The sequence below is a fragment of the Anser anser genome, assembly GCF_964211835.1.
Source record: "Anser anser genome assembly, chromosome: 3".
Lineage (NCBI taxonomy): Eukaryota > Metazoa > Chordata > Aves > Anseriformes > Anatidae > Anser > Anser anser.
In genome coordinates this window covers 53,368,611-53,381,529 of record NC_139722.1, presented here as the reverse complement: position 1 = coordinate 53,381,529, position 12,919 = coordinate 53,368,611, and the positions used below count along the sequence as shown (strand labels likewise).

At 40.8% G+C, this 12,919-nt stretch overlaps 2 protein-coding genes across 3 annotated transcripts in view; one reads left to right on the top strand and one right to left on the bottom strand.

Annotated features, from left to right (window-relative positions):
• KPNA5 (karyopherin subunit alpha 5) overlaps window positions 1–4,139 on the bottom strand; it is a 20,686-nt gene extending 16,547 nt beyond the window's left edge. The window contains exons 1-2 of the mRNA XM_083828987.1: window positions 4,008–4,139; window positions 1,970–2,103 (exon numbers count right to left, since the gene is read on the bottom strand). Coding sequence (XP_083685113.1) covers window positions 1,970–2,103; window positions 4,008–4,011 — 138 coding nt within the window. The 5' untranslated portion in view covers window positions 4,012–4,139. The remainder of the gene's footprint in view (window positions 1–1,969; window positions 2,104–4,007) is intronic.
• On the top strand, window positions 4,066–12,919 carry ZUP1 (zinc finger containing ubiquitin peptidase 1). 2 transcript variants are annotated; one of them, XM_083828985.1, is made up of 9 exons: window positions 4,066–4,438; window positions 6,118–6,234; window positions 7,330–7,439; window positions 8,227–8,395; window positions 8,828–9,016; window positions 9,336–9,504; window positions 10,201–10,352; window positions 10,698–10,918; window positions 12,115–12,919. In XM_083828985.1, the coding sequence occupies exons 1-9, from the start codon at window positions 4,081–4,083 to the stop codon at window positions 12,160–12,162; spliced, it is 1,533 nt and encodes a 510-aa protein (XP_083685111.1). In that variant the 5' UTR covers window positions 4,066–4,080; the 3' UTR covers window positions 12,163–12,919. The 2 variants fall into 2 exon arrangements, with proteins under 2 accessions (XP_083685111.1, XP_083685112.1); XM_083828986.1 differs by lacking the exon at window positions 4,066–4,438 and adding an exon at window positions 4,794–4,827.

Here is a 12,919-nt window from a genome sequence, read left to right as displayed (position 1 = left end):
ATCATCATCATAGAGCCAAAGTCTGTGTTTCATCACACTGCATTCCCCATTTAACAGAAAGTCTAAAAATCTATGTACCTATGTACCTACACCTAGTATACAGTTTTAGAAAAAATAAAACAAACACTTTTAATATAGTTGGAGGAAAACATAGTGTAGTTTCAAGGTGAACCTTCGCATTATGTAACCTTAAATGTTTTCTGTGTCCAAAAATCACTTTGGCTTCATGAACTGACTATGTTTAAAATACATACCTGCACTGTAGTATTTAACAGGCTATACTTAATGAATGCCTCATCATTTTCTGGCATGCAAACATAGCATTCATTACCCTGTTTTCTTCCAGAAACCTGTTTACTATTTTGTTTAATCTTGAATCCACTACTACACTTATAGTCTATAATAATCAACAATTCTAAGAATACGATGTTGGTATCCTTAAAAATAAACGTGAGAATCTCAGTCCATCGAGTGTCTCAGATTTCACCTCTAGGCATAATAATGAAACCTCCTAAGTTCTGAAGAACATTTTGTCCTCCAAGTTGTCTACAGATACCTACATTTCAGCTGTCACATACACCCAAAATTGAATAAGCAGCTCCACATTTACATCTAGCCATACAAACAGGAACCTAAAAGCATTATCTCCCTCATTCAACACATTTCTGGACTGGGCACTAACCTAGGCAATAAACAACTGCAGAATCCCGGACACAAACAAGTTTTAATTACATTTAAACCCACAAATGGAAGAAGAAACAATATTCCTCTTTTAGAAGACCAGCTGTTCTTTCTAACATTCAGCAATGACAAGCAAGATCTTGCTTGAAACATATAAACTTTTTTTTGTTTAGGAACATAGCCTATCTACAATTTATAACTTTTACTGGAACAAAACAGTCTCATTTTCCTGCATAAACTTGTTTCCAACAGCGCAAAAACTGCTGACAACACTAGTCTAATGATTAAGATTAAAGTATTCTCACTGTTAGAAAAGCCAGCATGGGAAACAACCCCTTTATATATATATATATATATATATATACATATATATATACACACACACACACACTAAATTTAACTATGGAGTATTTATTACAAAATACACAAAACTTTCACCAGAAACTGCAATTCAGATGAATTCATTCACAGGTAAATACTCCAGTAGGATACGACTTCCTTCTCTCACCTTTCTGACCCAACTACTATGAATTCTTTTTCCATGCAGTAGCACCACTCTCCCAGTAGAAAGGAAAGCATTCCCACCTCAGAGGAGACTACAGATGAGTGCCTGGGACACTCTCTAGGTGGTGGGAGACAAGAGTCTGCCACTTTAGTCCAAGCAGAAAAACAAACTGTATTCCTTACTTTCCAGGCAACGAACTACTAAACATTTCAGAAAAGTAGCTACCACCAACCATGACATTATACAATGCTCCATGTACTCGGATCACTAACAATTCACTTCAGACAACTGCAAATATAAAAAAAAAAAAAAAAAAAGAGTCCAGAGACCGCTATTTGTTGGCCACTTTGCCAGGCTACTGCATAAAAGCTCTTGAGCAACCTGAAGTACAGATTCAAAGATGAAAGCTCCTCTCACCCCTAGTTAGAGTCTGCACCTTTGGTCCAAACTCTACAAGAGAATGCAGATTTTCTGATCCTTATTAGATATAAGGGTATCTTTCAGCCCGGTCCTACATGTTTAAACCTAGACTAGAGATTAAATTTAAGACACAGGTATCTCCTTGTATGCCCTTATGACTTAAAAGGGCCTCTGCTCACTGTTTTTGCTTCATGATCTTACTGATATGTGCCTGGTGCTCCCCAAAACTGCACAGAAAACAGACATTTAACCTGGTGCTCTGGATTCTGCTTCACAGGAGGCAGGCATCTAGTCAAGTCCTTTCACATACGTGAACTTAACTTCACAAGCACTTAACAGTCAACAGCTCATCAAGGTGCTTACTTGTTCTTCCCTTTTCTGTTTCCGAAGCTGGATTCCTTCCTCTTCTCTTCGTCTACGCATTTCTTGAGGATTAAGTGCATTATTCTTGTAGCTTTTCATTCTGAAGTTATCCTTCCCCGGGCTTGACATGTTGTCTATTAAAAAGAAAGAATTACTTCAAAAGGACAAACCTTGAAAAGCAAATCCGCCGTCTCCTGTGCTAAAAATGTATCTAAAGCAACACCTATATGTACACCTGTAGCTGTTGGCAATATCCAGATCATCAACAAAAATCTCCAAGAGAGAAATCAGGGAAAAATCTTTGCCTAAACAGTCTCTAAACTGCAGATTAAATTGCAGGTCATCTCAGCAATCAGATGCTTCATTAAAGGGCATAAACTACTGCAAGATGAAGTTACTGATCTTTTGAGCAAACTGAGACAATAAAAGCAAAAACACTATGTTGCTAAGTTTTGACCTAAGTTTGAAGGAACCATTGTCTTCCACTGTCAGCAAGTACAAGAACTTGCTTTCCCCTCTCAGAAAGTAGACAGCAAGTGTATTCAAAAATAAGGACAAATCCTAGAAGAAAACCAGCAGTAATTACTGTTTCATTTAACATCCCACTGCACTGCTTCTTTTTTTTTAAATGCCAATTGCACAAACACAAAGCAGTATCTAAAGGTTATGCTAAGTCTCCTTTTAACCTGTATACAGAAAAAAACTCTACAGAAAAAAGGGGGGGGCATGTCAGTAGCACCCAGATAGGCATACCCTTTTCAATTTTAAGTGAAAAAAAAATATTGACTTATTTTAATTAACAGCTCTTTTGATGTATAAAGAGGATTGGAATCTGCCCATCATTTCAGACATATCAGTTGTGGAAAGATAAAAGCAACACAACATGATTCTGTCACTGAGATGATCAAACTGACTGAAAAAAGGTTGTTAATAGCCCAGTGCTAATTTTCAAAGCTAGAACTGTAGCCTTCATCTAAGAAATAATTAACTGTCAAAAATATGATTCAAGACTCCAAGCAAACTCACTCTTATGAAATTCTTTCACAACAAGAAAACATGCATAAGTATATCTTAACTACACTTCTAGAGCTGTGCCACATGTCTCTGTCAACTTCCACGACGAGATTTGTTTTTTTATCTTTAATAGCAGCAGTAACAAGGACTGCTGAGTAATAAACACAGGCTGCAGGAGGAGAACAGACCACAGACCTCGACGGACATCAACGTGACACCTGAGGACTCGGCAGCCTGCTTCACCCAAACAAGAAGCCCGGCAAACTGCTGATGGCTCTGGACCACTATGCTAAGCAAGACGCTGTTTAAAATAATTTTATTGTAATTGTTGTGCAACTTTTGTGTTACAAATTCAGCAAGAAAAGCATTTTTCCAGCAACTCTACTGGCTTTGAATATCAGAACCTTCTTACGTATTCACACCTTGCTGATTTGGTTGGGCTGGTAAACCTGTCAGGCCAAGCAACGAACCAAACAAGAGAGGAACGCATCAAAAGCAACCCAATGTAGTTCAGCAGCTCCGTAAGGGTTACAAAAGCACAACTACGAGGCAGCTCCCACCAAAACTGCGCTCAGCAAGGAAAAGCTGGTGATGTTACGGCTTCGCCCCTATGCTCCACGAGGATTTGAGCAGAGGAACGAGAAGGACGGACAGACAGCAGGCGGTCCTTGATTTACTCTGGTTTCAGGAGCACCGCACCGAGGAGGAATCCTGCGCCTGTGCTCCGCGGAACTGCGCCTCACTCAGCGCGGGACCCCCTGCGGCCGCACCCCGCGCCTCGCCCACCTGTTGTGCGCGGCCAGCACCGCCCCGTCACCGGCCCTTCCCTCCCGGCCGAGCCCAGGCTCGCTCAGCCCCGCTGCCCTCTCCCCTCCCGGCGCTGCCGCCCCCCTTCGCAGCGGCCTCCGGGTCCCGCAGCGGCAGGACGCCCGCCCTGGGACGGGGGAGCACAGCGGCTGCCGAAGCCCTTCACCCCCCATGAGGCGTGCAGGGGACCGGGGACCCCCTGACCGGGGTCACTCACCCATCGAGGCGCAGCCCCCCGGCGTCCGCCGCCGCCCCCGAGGCGAGAAACGGCGCCCGGCTCCCGGCGTAAGATGGCGGCCGCCGCCCCGCCGCTCGCCGCCCCGCCCGGGGGCGGGCCCCGCCGCTCCCAGCAGGCTCTGCGCGGCGGCGGCGGCGGGAGGAGGAGGAGGAGGAGGAGGAGGCGGCACCGGGCTCGGCCGCCCCGGTGGGGAACGGCGGCCCCCGGCTGGGCGGGAGGCTGTGAGGCGGCGGCCGCCATGTTGGTGTGCGACGGGTGCGGGCGGGCGCTGCCCTGCGAGGCGGCGCGGCGGCACCCCCGCTGCCCGCCCTGCCAGGGACTCCGGCGGCACGCGGCGGTGGCCCGGCCTGAGGCGGCGGGGAAGGAGCCGGGAGCGCACGGGTGGAGGCTGCTGGGCGCCCCCGGTGCGGGTGAGCGCTGGTGGGGGCTGAGGGGGTCCCGGAGAGGGAGGTGGTTGGGGAAGGGCATGGGGTGGGGGCTGTGGGGTCGTGGGGGTTGGGCATCGCCCCTGAAAGCGGCTGGGTGCTGGGGCACCTACAGCTCTTGTCAGGGGAAAGCAGCTTTCAGCTTAAGGCTGAGATTTTGGAAAGATCCAGCACTGAAATATTCAGGAATACCGGACGTTGACTGGGAGACTGCAAGGGTGTTGTTGAGGATAAAGTCAGCACGGGGAAAATCTGTTATATATGTTATTTAACGCTGTATTTTACCTTAAGCATTGTTAAAATTTTTTTCGGGCCTGCAGTCCAAAGGTGCTGTAACTGTCTGAGAAACTTGGTGATGACATCTCAGCTCCTGGGTAATTCCCTTCAAAGTATGCCATTCCTCTTGTAACAAGCTATGCTGACACGACAAGCGTGGTGTTAAGGATGCAAAATGTGACAGCATAACCAAACACACAGTATATTCTGCCTTAAAAAAAAAAAAAAAAAAAGGAAACCAAATCTTAGCATTAAGAAATATATTATTATATTATTATTACTATATATTATTCCTGTTGGTGTAAATCATGCAGACTTTGAATAAATTAGTTGCCTACGTGCTAATTTCTCTTTTCAAAATATCTGTATTAAGGGAGTGGTTTTTTTTTTTTTTTAATGTACATAACGTATTCGTATAGGTTCCTGAAACGCTTGTAGTGTTACGCAAAATGTTACAGGTGAACTCAGGTTATTATAATATCAAATTCCCTTCCAGCCAGTCACGAGCTTTTAGCTTGGGCAAATGCTTTCCAGAACCAGTTAACACAAGCATATTACATCCTGTGTTTTGTGAACTTAAGTGGAAGTGAATCTTGGTGACTCAAAAAGAGAGCACTGAAGATGAAGTTGGCTTTGTCTCAGTGCTGACCAGTGACAGACGGGATGGCAGGCTGTGGGTGAAATAGAGGAAATACCATTTAAACTCAGTAACACTTTTTACTGTGAGAGTGGTCAGTCACTGGAATAAGTTGTCCAACAACGTTGAGATGTTTCTGTCATTGAAGTTATTTGAAAAGTGACTGGAAAAGGCCCTGAGTACCTGAACCTGTTTGACTTGACCCTGATTTGAGGGACTAAATGATCTCCAGAAGTTCTTCTGAACCTTAACTGTTCTATGGTATTCTTCAATAATAACACTAAAACTGCAGAAGGAATATTTATTTGAGGAAACCTAGGAAGATTAACAAAGAATTAAAGCATTATTTTTTTATTCTGACCGCCAACTGCTGTGTTATCATACAAACATTAAATTTTTGTAAGCAAATATTCTTCCATCAGCAGCACAGATCTTTTTATTAAAGATTTGACAGTTGTAACTTCTTAATGAAAATATTATAAAGATTGTGGTAAGTTAAATGGAATAAAACTTGATTAATAGAAGGAAGGAAAGTATGTTTTCAGACTTGCCAGGAGTTGCTAAATGGTTAAGAATAATAGCTGTTTAGCATATGCTGCCTTTCTATGAGGAATATCAATGGCAACATAAAATTTGTTACTGTATGTTTATTTTAGACCATATATATCAATTAGGGGGTGATTCTCTCCCAAAAAGAAAACCACACAAAACCAGGAATTGCATTAAGCAAGAAACTGCATTTCTTTTTTAGACACTGGAAATGGTGAACAGCTATACGAATGTCCCATATGCAGTCTTACCTGTACAAACCTTCAGTTTCTTGAAGAACATGTGGATTTACACCTAGAGGAACATGGCTTTTCAGAAGGTATGTGAAAGGATACAAGCTTGATAATCTTTGAAAGCATTTACAGCGTTTGCATGTTGCAGTATAGAATCTCATACAAAATGTAGGCTAAGTATTTCTTAAAAAGGGAATGGAATATATCCATAATGAAATTTATACTAAGTATTATTGCTTGCCCAGGTGCTCTACACATGCAGAAAAATATGTCTATCCATGCTTGTTAAGTAAATTCACTAAGTGTTAGACAAAACTAAAATTTAGAGTGGAAAATGTGTAAAAGATAGCTGTATTATATATATTTTCCTAGCTCTGTAGGAGGATTATGTACGTATTGCCCAGAGAAGTTGTGGATGCCCCATCCCTGGAAAGTGTTCAAGGCCTGGTTGGATGGGGCTTTGGGCAACCTGGTCTGGTGGGAGACATCCCTGCCCATGGCAGGGGGTTGGAATTAGATGGCCTTTAAGGTCCCTTCCGACCCAAACCATTCTGCGATCCTGTGATACAGGGTTTAGAGTGACAAATACCCATGTAAAGAGTTTAAAATCTATACCTTTTGAAAACGTCTTTTTTCTCAATTCTTTACTCCAAATGTTCATGCTGATTCAATAGTCATAGTGATAAGGTAAAGGAATCAAAATAAGTTTGCCTTATTTGCATGGCTAATAATAACCTAGAGATTCCTTATCCAGTCCTCTGAACCTGTTTCTTTTTGTCACTGCATTATGAGGATGCTGACAGTGATCCTAGAAGCTAATAGGTCTGTGATATTCAAGAAACTAGGATTTCTTGCTAATAATTAACTGAAGCATAGTAAACAAAAGAGGTTTTCCTAATAGTAGAGGTATTACTTGGACTATTTGCCAAGCAACAGCTCCCGTGACTCTGCATAAATTTTGTGGAAGTCAGGAGTCTGAGTCGTAGTAGACTGAATGCTGTCAGTCCTGTTTAGTACTCCTTCTAATAGCTCAGTACACTGTGGGATCCCTCTCTGAAAAGTAGTGCCTGGTTGGCCTTGTTTATATCTGCTTAGAAAAGAATCTTTGGATAAATGATCCATCAAAGCATTGTTAACTTCCCGATCAAGTCCTCTGTTCTTGGATTGCTACTCCTGAATAGGTGGAAACATGAAAGATCTAGAACTGGCTCAACAGCTCCAAAATGAAGAAGATAAAAAGCAGAGACTGGAGGAAGAGAAGCGAGAGAAGGAAGAATTTAAAAAGCTACAGGTACCGTAACATTTCTAAATGGCAAAATTTTGAAGAGGTGTGTCCTTAGAAGCTGATAATATTGAATCTGTTATGTTTTGTTTCCTGGATTAAACGAAAATAAGAATGGCATTACTAGGTCACACCTGTGCAGTCAGGCAGGCTGTGCTGAAGTGTTGGTGCAGGAGTGGCTTGCAGGCAAATGCAAATTCTCAGCAACCCTGATCTTGGAACTGGTGTGGGGCATGTCTACCTTGAGCTCCTTGACTGTACTGCTACCCTGGGGCAGGTGTTACCTGCGTGTGCTGCACTGCTCTCACCAGGCACCCTGCCGCCCCATACTGCACCCCACCCAGCTCTAGTGCTCTGCCCTTCAGCACAGCCTGGAGTATATTACCTGGCAGAATACCTGAGGCCTTGAGCATCCTGACTGTCCTCTTTCTGGACACCATCATTTGCTTCAGTGACTACCCCACCACAAGCTTCCCTCTGTCTCCTACCTGACAGCTCTGATAGCATTGGTTTCTGCACTTGCTACCTCCTGGTAATTGACTGCCTCTGCCAATGGCTGTCAGCTCAAGGGGGAGCAGAGAGATGTGCCTGCTCTTCCAGGTATGGCTGTCCTAATTCTGCATTTCTGTTCAGGAGTGAAGCTTGGCCTTCAGCTCTAAGAGGTCGTAAATCTGAAGATTTTATGTCTCACTGTTCACTATTTTTCATTGTTACTGATTGTGCATGCAGCCTCTTACGTCATTAAACTTGAATTTTTAAAATGTGATTTTAATCATGCACATTCTATCCCTAACAGAGACAGTATGGCTTGGATAGTTCTGGAGGCTACAAACAGCAATTCCTAAAGAACATGGAAAGGGAAGTTGACAGAGGAAGGATGCAGCCTTTTGAATATCACAAGAGAAAAGCTGACATGATGGAAAGTTTGGCTGTTGGTATAGATGATGGGAAAACAAAAACCTCGGGTATGAATGCATTTCAGCAACTAAGCATATAGCTTTTAGTCATAGCTTTTGATGACCAAAGCAGTTTTTAACGAAGTATTTCATTACTTAGGATTAGAATTAGGATGCAAATAATATTAATCTGTGACAACTTTGTTTAATAATTAAATTTAAGTTTGACATATTTTTAATTCTTTATTGAACCTGAAGACCTGTGGAACCTTGGAAGCAAGTTAAGAGCCCAAATGCAGTATGTATCAGAAGCTGAAAATCTCTACTGCATGAGGGTTGTCTTTGGGAATATGCTTGCTTACTACTTTAGTACCTTTTGCTTCCTAACCTAGTTCAGCTGTTAAAATTCATAGCCGCTTTTTGTATTGTGTTTCAGTTAGTTGTAATCTGTTTCCAGCAAACTAATTTTTTTACAGATAAACTTTATATTTGTTCTTCTAGGAGTAATTGAAGCATTGTGCAAGTACTATCAGAACGAAAACAAAGATGTGAGACGTGTTTGGCTTTCAGCAGGAGTAGATCACTTCCACTCATCTTTGGGTGACAAAGGCTGGGGTTGTGGTTACAGGAATTTCCAAATGCTCCTTTCCTCACTGCTGCAAAACAGCTTCTATGATGACTGCTTGAGAGGTATTAATCAAAATCCTGCCTACCTGTTTTGCACGTCTTCAATGACAACCTGTTGATCCATGTTTTCCTTTTTCATTTTTACAGCGAGGCTTACTAGTGTCAATGATACCCATTAAATGTTTCCTATAACACTAGACCATACTGTGAAAAGAGTCAAAGGCATGACTATTGGCAAGGCATTATGTGGCTGAAGCTTAACCTTTGGGTTTTTTTGGGGTGTATCTTTGTAACGTCAATTAGCTCTTATAAAAGAGGCTGGATGGTTTTGATAGACTATTTCAGTAACTGTTGCTACAGTTCAAAAGCTTTTCTGTTTCAGACACTGCACTAATTCCTAGTATACCGAAGATTCAGTCCATGATTGAAGATGCCTGGAAAGAAGGCTTTGATCCTCATGGGGCATCTCACTTCAACAACCGATTACGTGGTTCCAAGGCGTGGATAGGAGCATGTGAAATTTATTCACTGTTAACCAGTCTCAGGATAAAGTAAGTATTACTTTTTCTGATGTTGTTTTTAAGTGATAATTAAGCATGTGTCTTTTAAGGGTCAGAATTAAGGTAAGAAGTAAACTATTAAGCAGAAGCCATCGTAGTGGCTTTATATTTAAACTGCCTATAAGTAGGTAAGATTTAGTGCAGTGTGAAGTTGTGTAACTACTTATGCAGATACATAAATTGAGTAACTGTTTTGGTCATTGAGACTTGGTGAGGAATTGTGCCCCACAGGCATAAAATCAGATATTGATTAAAAGCTTACTTTCGCTCCAAGTTTAGTCTCAAGAAGAATCTGAATTTCAGCTGGTCACTTTGCGTGTTTAGAGTTCTTAATTTGGCTCTGTGCTGTAATTCTACAAAAATCAAATGTTTTAATTCTGGCAAACTCCATAAGCTCATTAGGCAAACAGAGTAGAGTATTTCTTTGCCACAGAGTAAATACTGTGGTCTTGAACAGTACATACTGCGTTGCTTTGTACTTATGTATCTTCTATGCCTTTATTTAATTAAAAAAAAAAAATAGTGACAATGACCACTTGATACCTGCAATTGCTGTTGTTCACAAAACATTCTTGGTGCAGGAGAAAGGGACTGAAGTGAAAAAAAGAGACTGAAGTGTTAAAACAAAAACAACAAAAAAACAACCTGCTTCAAATTTATGTTGCTTTTATTTTAAATGTTTTATAGGTGTCAAATTATTGACTTTCACAAACCGACTGGTCCCATGGGTACACACCCTCGTTTGTTTGAGTGGGTTTTGCGTTACTATTCTACAGATAATGAAGGTGGTACAAAGGTAGTGTGTACTTCCAGACCGCCTATCTACTTGCAGCATCAAGGTCAGCATCACAATATGCTGGTTTCTTACGATTCTCTCTCTTCATCTATATGTGCTGCAATTCAGAGCAGCGTCATACGTTCCTTCTTCATTCAGTTGAAGGCCTAGCTTTATTTACTGTTAAACTTCTAGTAAGTAAATGTAACATTAAAAAGCTTCTATTTTTACTGATGGAAAAGCTGGGTGTGAGCAGGATCTTAGCATTTTGACGTCTGCTCTATACTTATAATTACCTTATTAAATTTCAAGTAATATGTTCCTTGATTTGAAAATAAGTAGTATGCTACAAACAAGTAAACTGGATTTTATATGTGTCTTAAATACTGAAAATCTGTTTTGAAATTAGGTCACAGTCGTACTGTTGTTGGAATAGAAGAGAAGAAAAATAAAACCTTATGTTTACTACTGTTTGACCCGGGATGTCCTTCTCAAGAAATGCAGAAACTCTTGAAACAAAGCACCGATGGTACTGGTCTCAAACTACTTCGGAGATTTGTGGGTGGCTTAAAAGAAAAGCAGTACCAGATAGTTGCTGTAGATGGCATCCTCACATTGGAAGAGAAAACTGTAAGTATTTCAGGAAATAGTTTTTGTAAGAAAATGTACAAGAATCTGCATCTCCTCTTTCAGACTCAAATGTGTGCGTGTGGTCTCATGGTGATTTTTTTCACCTATTCAGTTTCCTCATTCTTCTTCTGCACTACTTTCTGCATATTCTCCATTAATTGAGTAATCATTAGGATATTCAGAACAGAACAGTTTTGCATGTAAATGGGTGCTACCTTGATATAACTGACAGCTTATAAATCTCTTACGAAGCTTGCAGCTGGTTGCATACGTAGATTAGGCATTTTTTTCCATTTTCTTACAGTATTCTAAATAGCTTATCATAGGCATATAAGGTACATACAGAACATTCATAGTACAAAAATACATTCAGGGTGTTTTTATTTCAACTTTGTAAAGCTATATGACATCTATCAGCATTTGATAATTGAAGAAAAAGGCACACGGATACTGAAGCCTAACCACTTAATGTCTCTTCATTTTGGGTACTAGAACTAGTACTTTTTGCTTTCTAAGAGTACTTAGAATGTAAAGTATTCAACATGCAGCTCTGATTACCTTAACATGTTCAAGTTGTCAGCATTTTTTATAAATCCTGTCCAGATGATTCACATTGGGCATTATAAGTTCTTTGGACCTTAAAGTTCTTTCAGCTGAATGTCGGATGTAATTTTTTCTTAAGTTTTCACTTTCCTGCATTAACAAATTGATTTGCTGGAGCCATGTTTTGACTCTGTGGTGTCTTATGAGTGCTATTCAGCATCTTCAAACTTCAGGACAGACTTTTTGTGTATAAATTATGAAATAACTGTTGTCTGAGTCACCTGCTGAAGTGTCTTTAACAGCTGTATATTGAAATGAGACATTATCTAAGTGCTTCCTGTCCCTGAACGCGTCAGAAATAGCAGCAAGACACATGCTGTCTCTTACCTTTGCTGGCAAAAGCATTAGAATTCAGGTCACCGTAATTAAGGAAGTGTGTCTTGTAGGGTTGGGGGGGGTTCTTCTTTCCAAAGGTTTGATTTAAATTTTAAAATTGCAATTGTTTTGAGTTTTATCTAGAAAGATCACATTTAAGATGAAATATAACCCCTTATACTTTAGTAAGCTTTTCAAATTAATGGTTTAAAATGGTGTAATAGTTCATTAAACTGTTCTCTCTCCTTTCTCACTCCCCTACCCACACTTTTTTTTAGGCTCGCTGCCATGCTTCTTGGGTCTTAACATCAGAGAAGATTCCTTAAAGGATGCCTTTACTACCTCCTTCTGGAATCTGTTGGGTGTGAAACATTAAACGGATGGACTGTGACCCTAACTTAACATTTTCTAGACTTAAATTATGCCTTGAACTAAGTTTCACGGGCCCTGGAAAAGCACAACACTGGCGTTAACCTGTAGTTTTGATCTTCAGTCAAAACGCTTCTGTCCAGATGAATCTGTAACTCTTCAGTTTTAGTTCTTACCTTAGTAGAAAATTGGGTATTTTCTTAGTTGCTTAAATTGCAAATTAACACCCACTTTCCTGTACCAAACTATTTACCATAGTTAACTGTCAATAAGTAGTGGGTAAACATACTGTGAAACTACTTTTTTTTGGAGTGCCTGTTGAAATTTACCTCTGTAAATATATTTATACCACCTCTCTGGCTAATGCTCCATCTCTTATAAAATTTGATCAAATATCACATCTTCTGCAACGTCTCCTGCAACTACTTGCAAAGTACAGAGACAGTTCAGTGATTTCACATAGCATGGTTTGTTCCACCAGGGATTAATTTGCTACTGCACTTCTTTTTAATTAGCTGGCTTCTCTACATGCGCCACCTGTAAACACAAATGTGCTTATGAGGTGGGTCAGTATTAGTGTGGGGCATGAGATCGAAGACAGTGGCGTCCAAAGGGTGGTGTGTGTTCCAGGGGTGTGCGCAAGACAAACCGCGGGGGTGTGGAAAGAAAATATTTTTTGTACTGTGAATAAATGAAATATTTATTTTTAAAAAA

Excerpts from the sequence above, each read along its gene's own strand:
- ZUP1 (XM_083828985.1), top strand. The coding sequence starts at position 4,081 with ATGGCGGCCGCCGCCCCGCCGCTCGCCGCCCCGCCCGGGGGCGGGCCC. Across the intron at positions 8,396-8,827 it reads TGGGAAAACAAAAACCTCGG|GAGTAATTGAAGCATTGTGC; the intron begins GTATGAATGCAT and ends TTGTTCTTCTAG. Across the intron at positions 9,505-10,200 it reads TTAACCAGTCTCAGGATAAA|GTGTCAAATTATTGACTTTC; the intron begins GTAAGTATTACT and ends AATGTTTTATAG.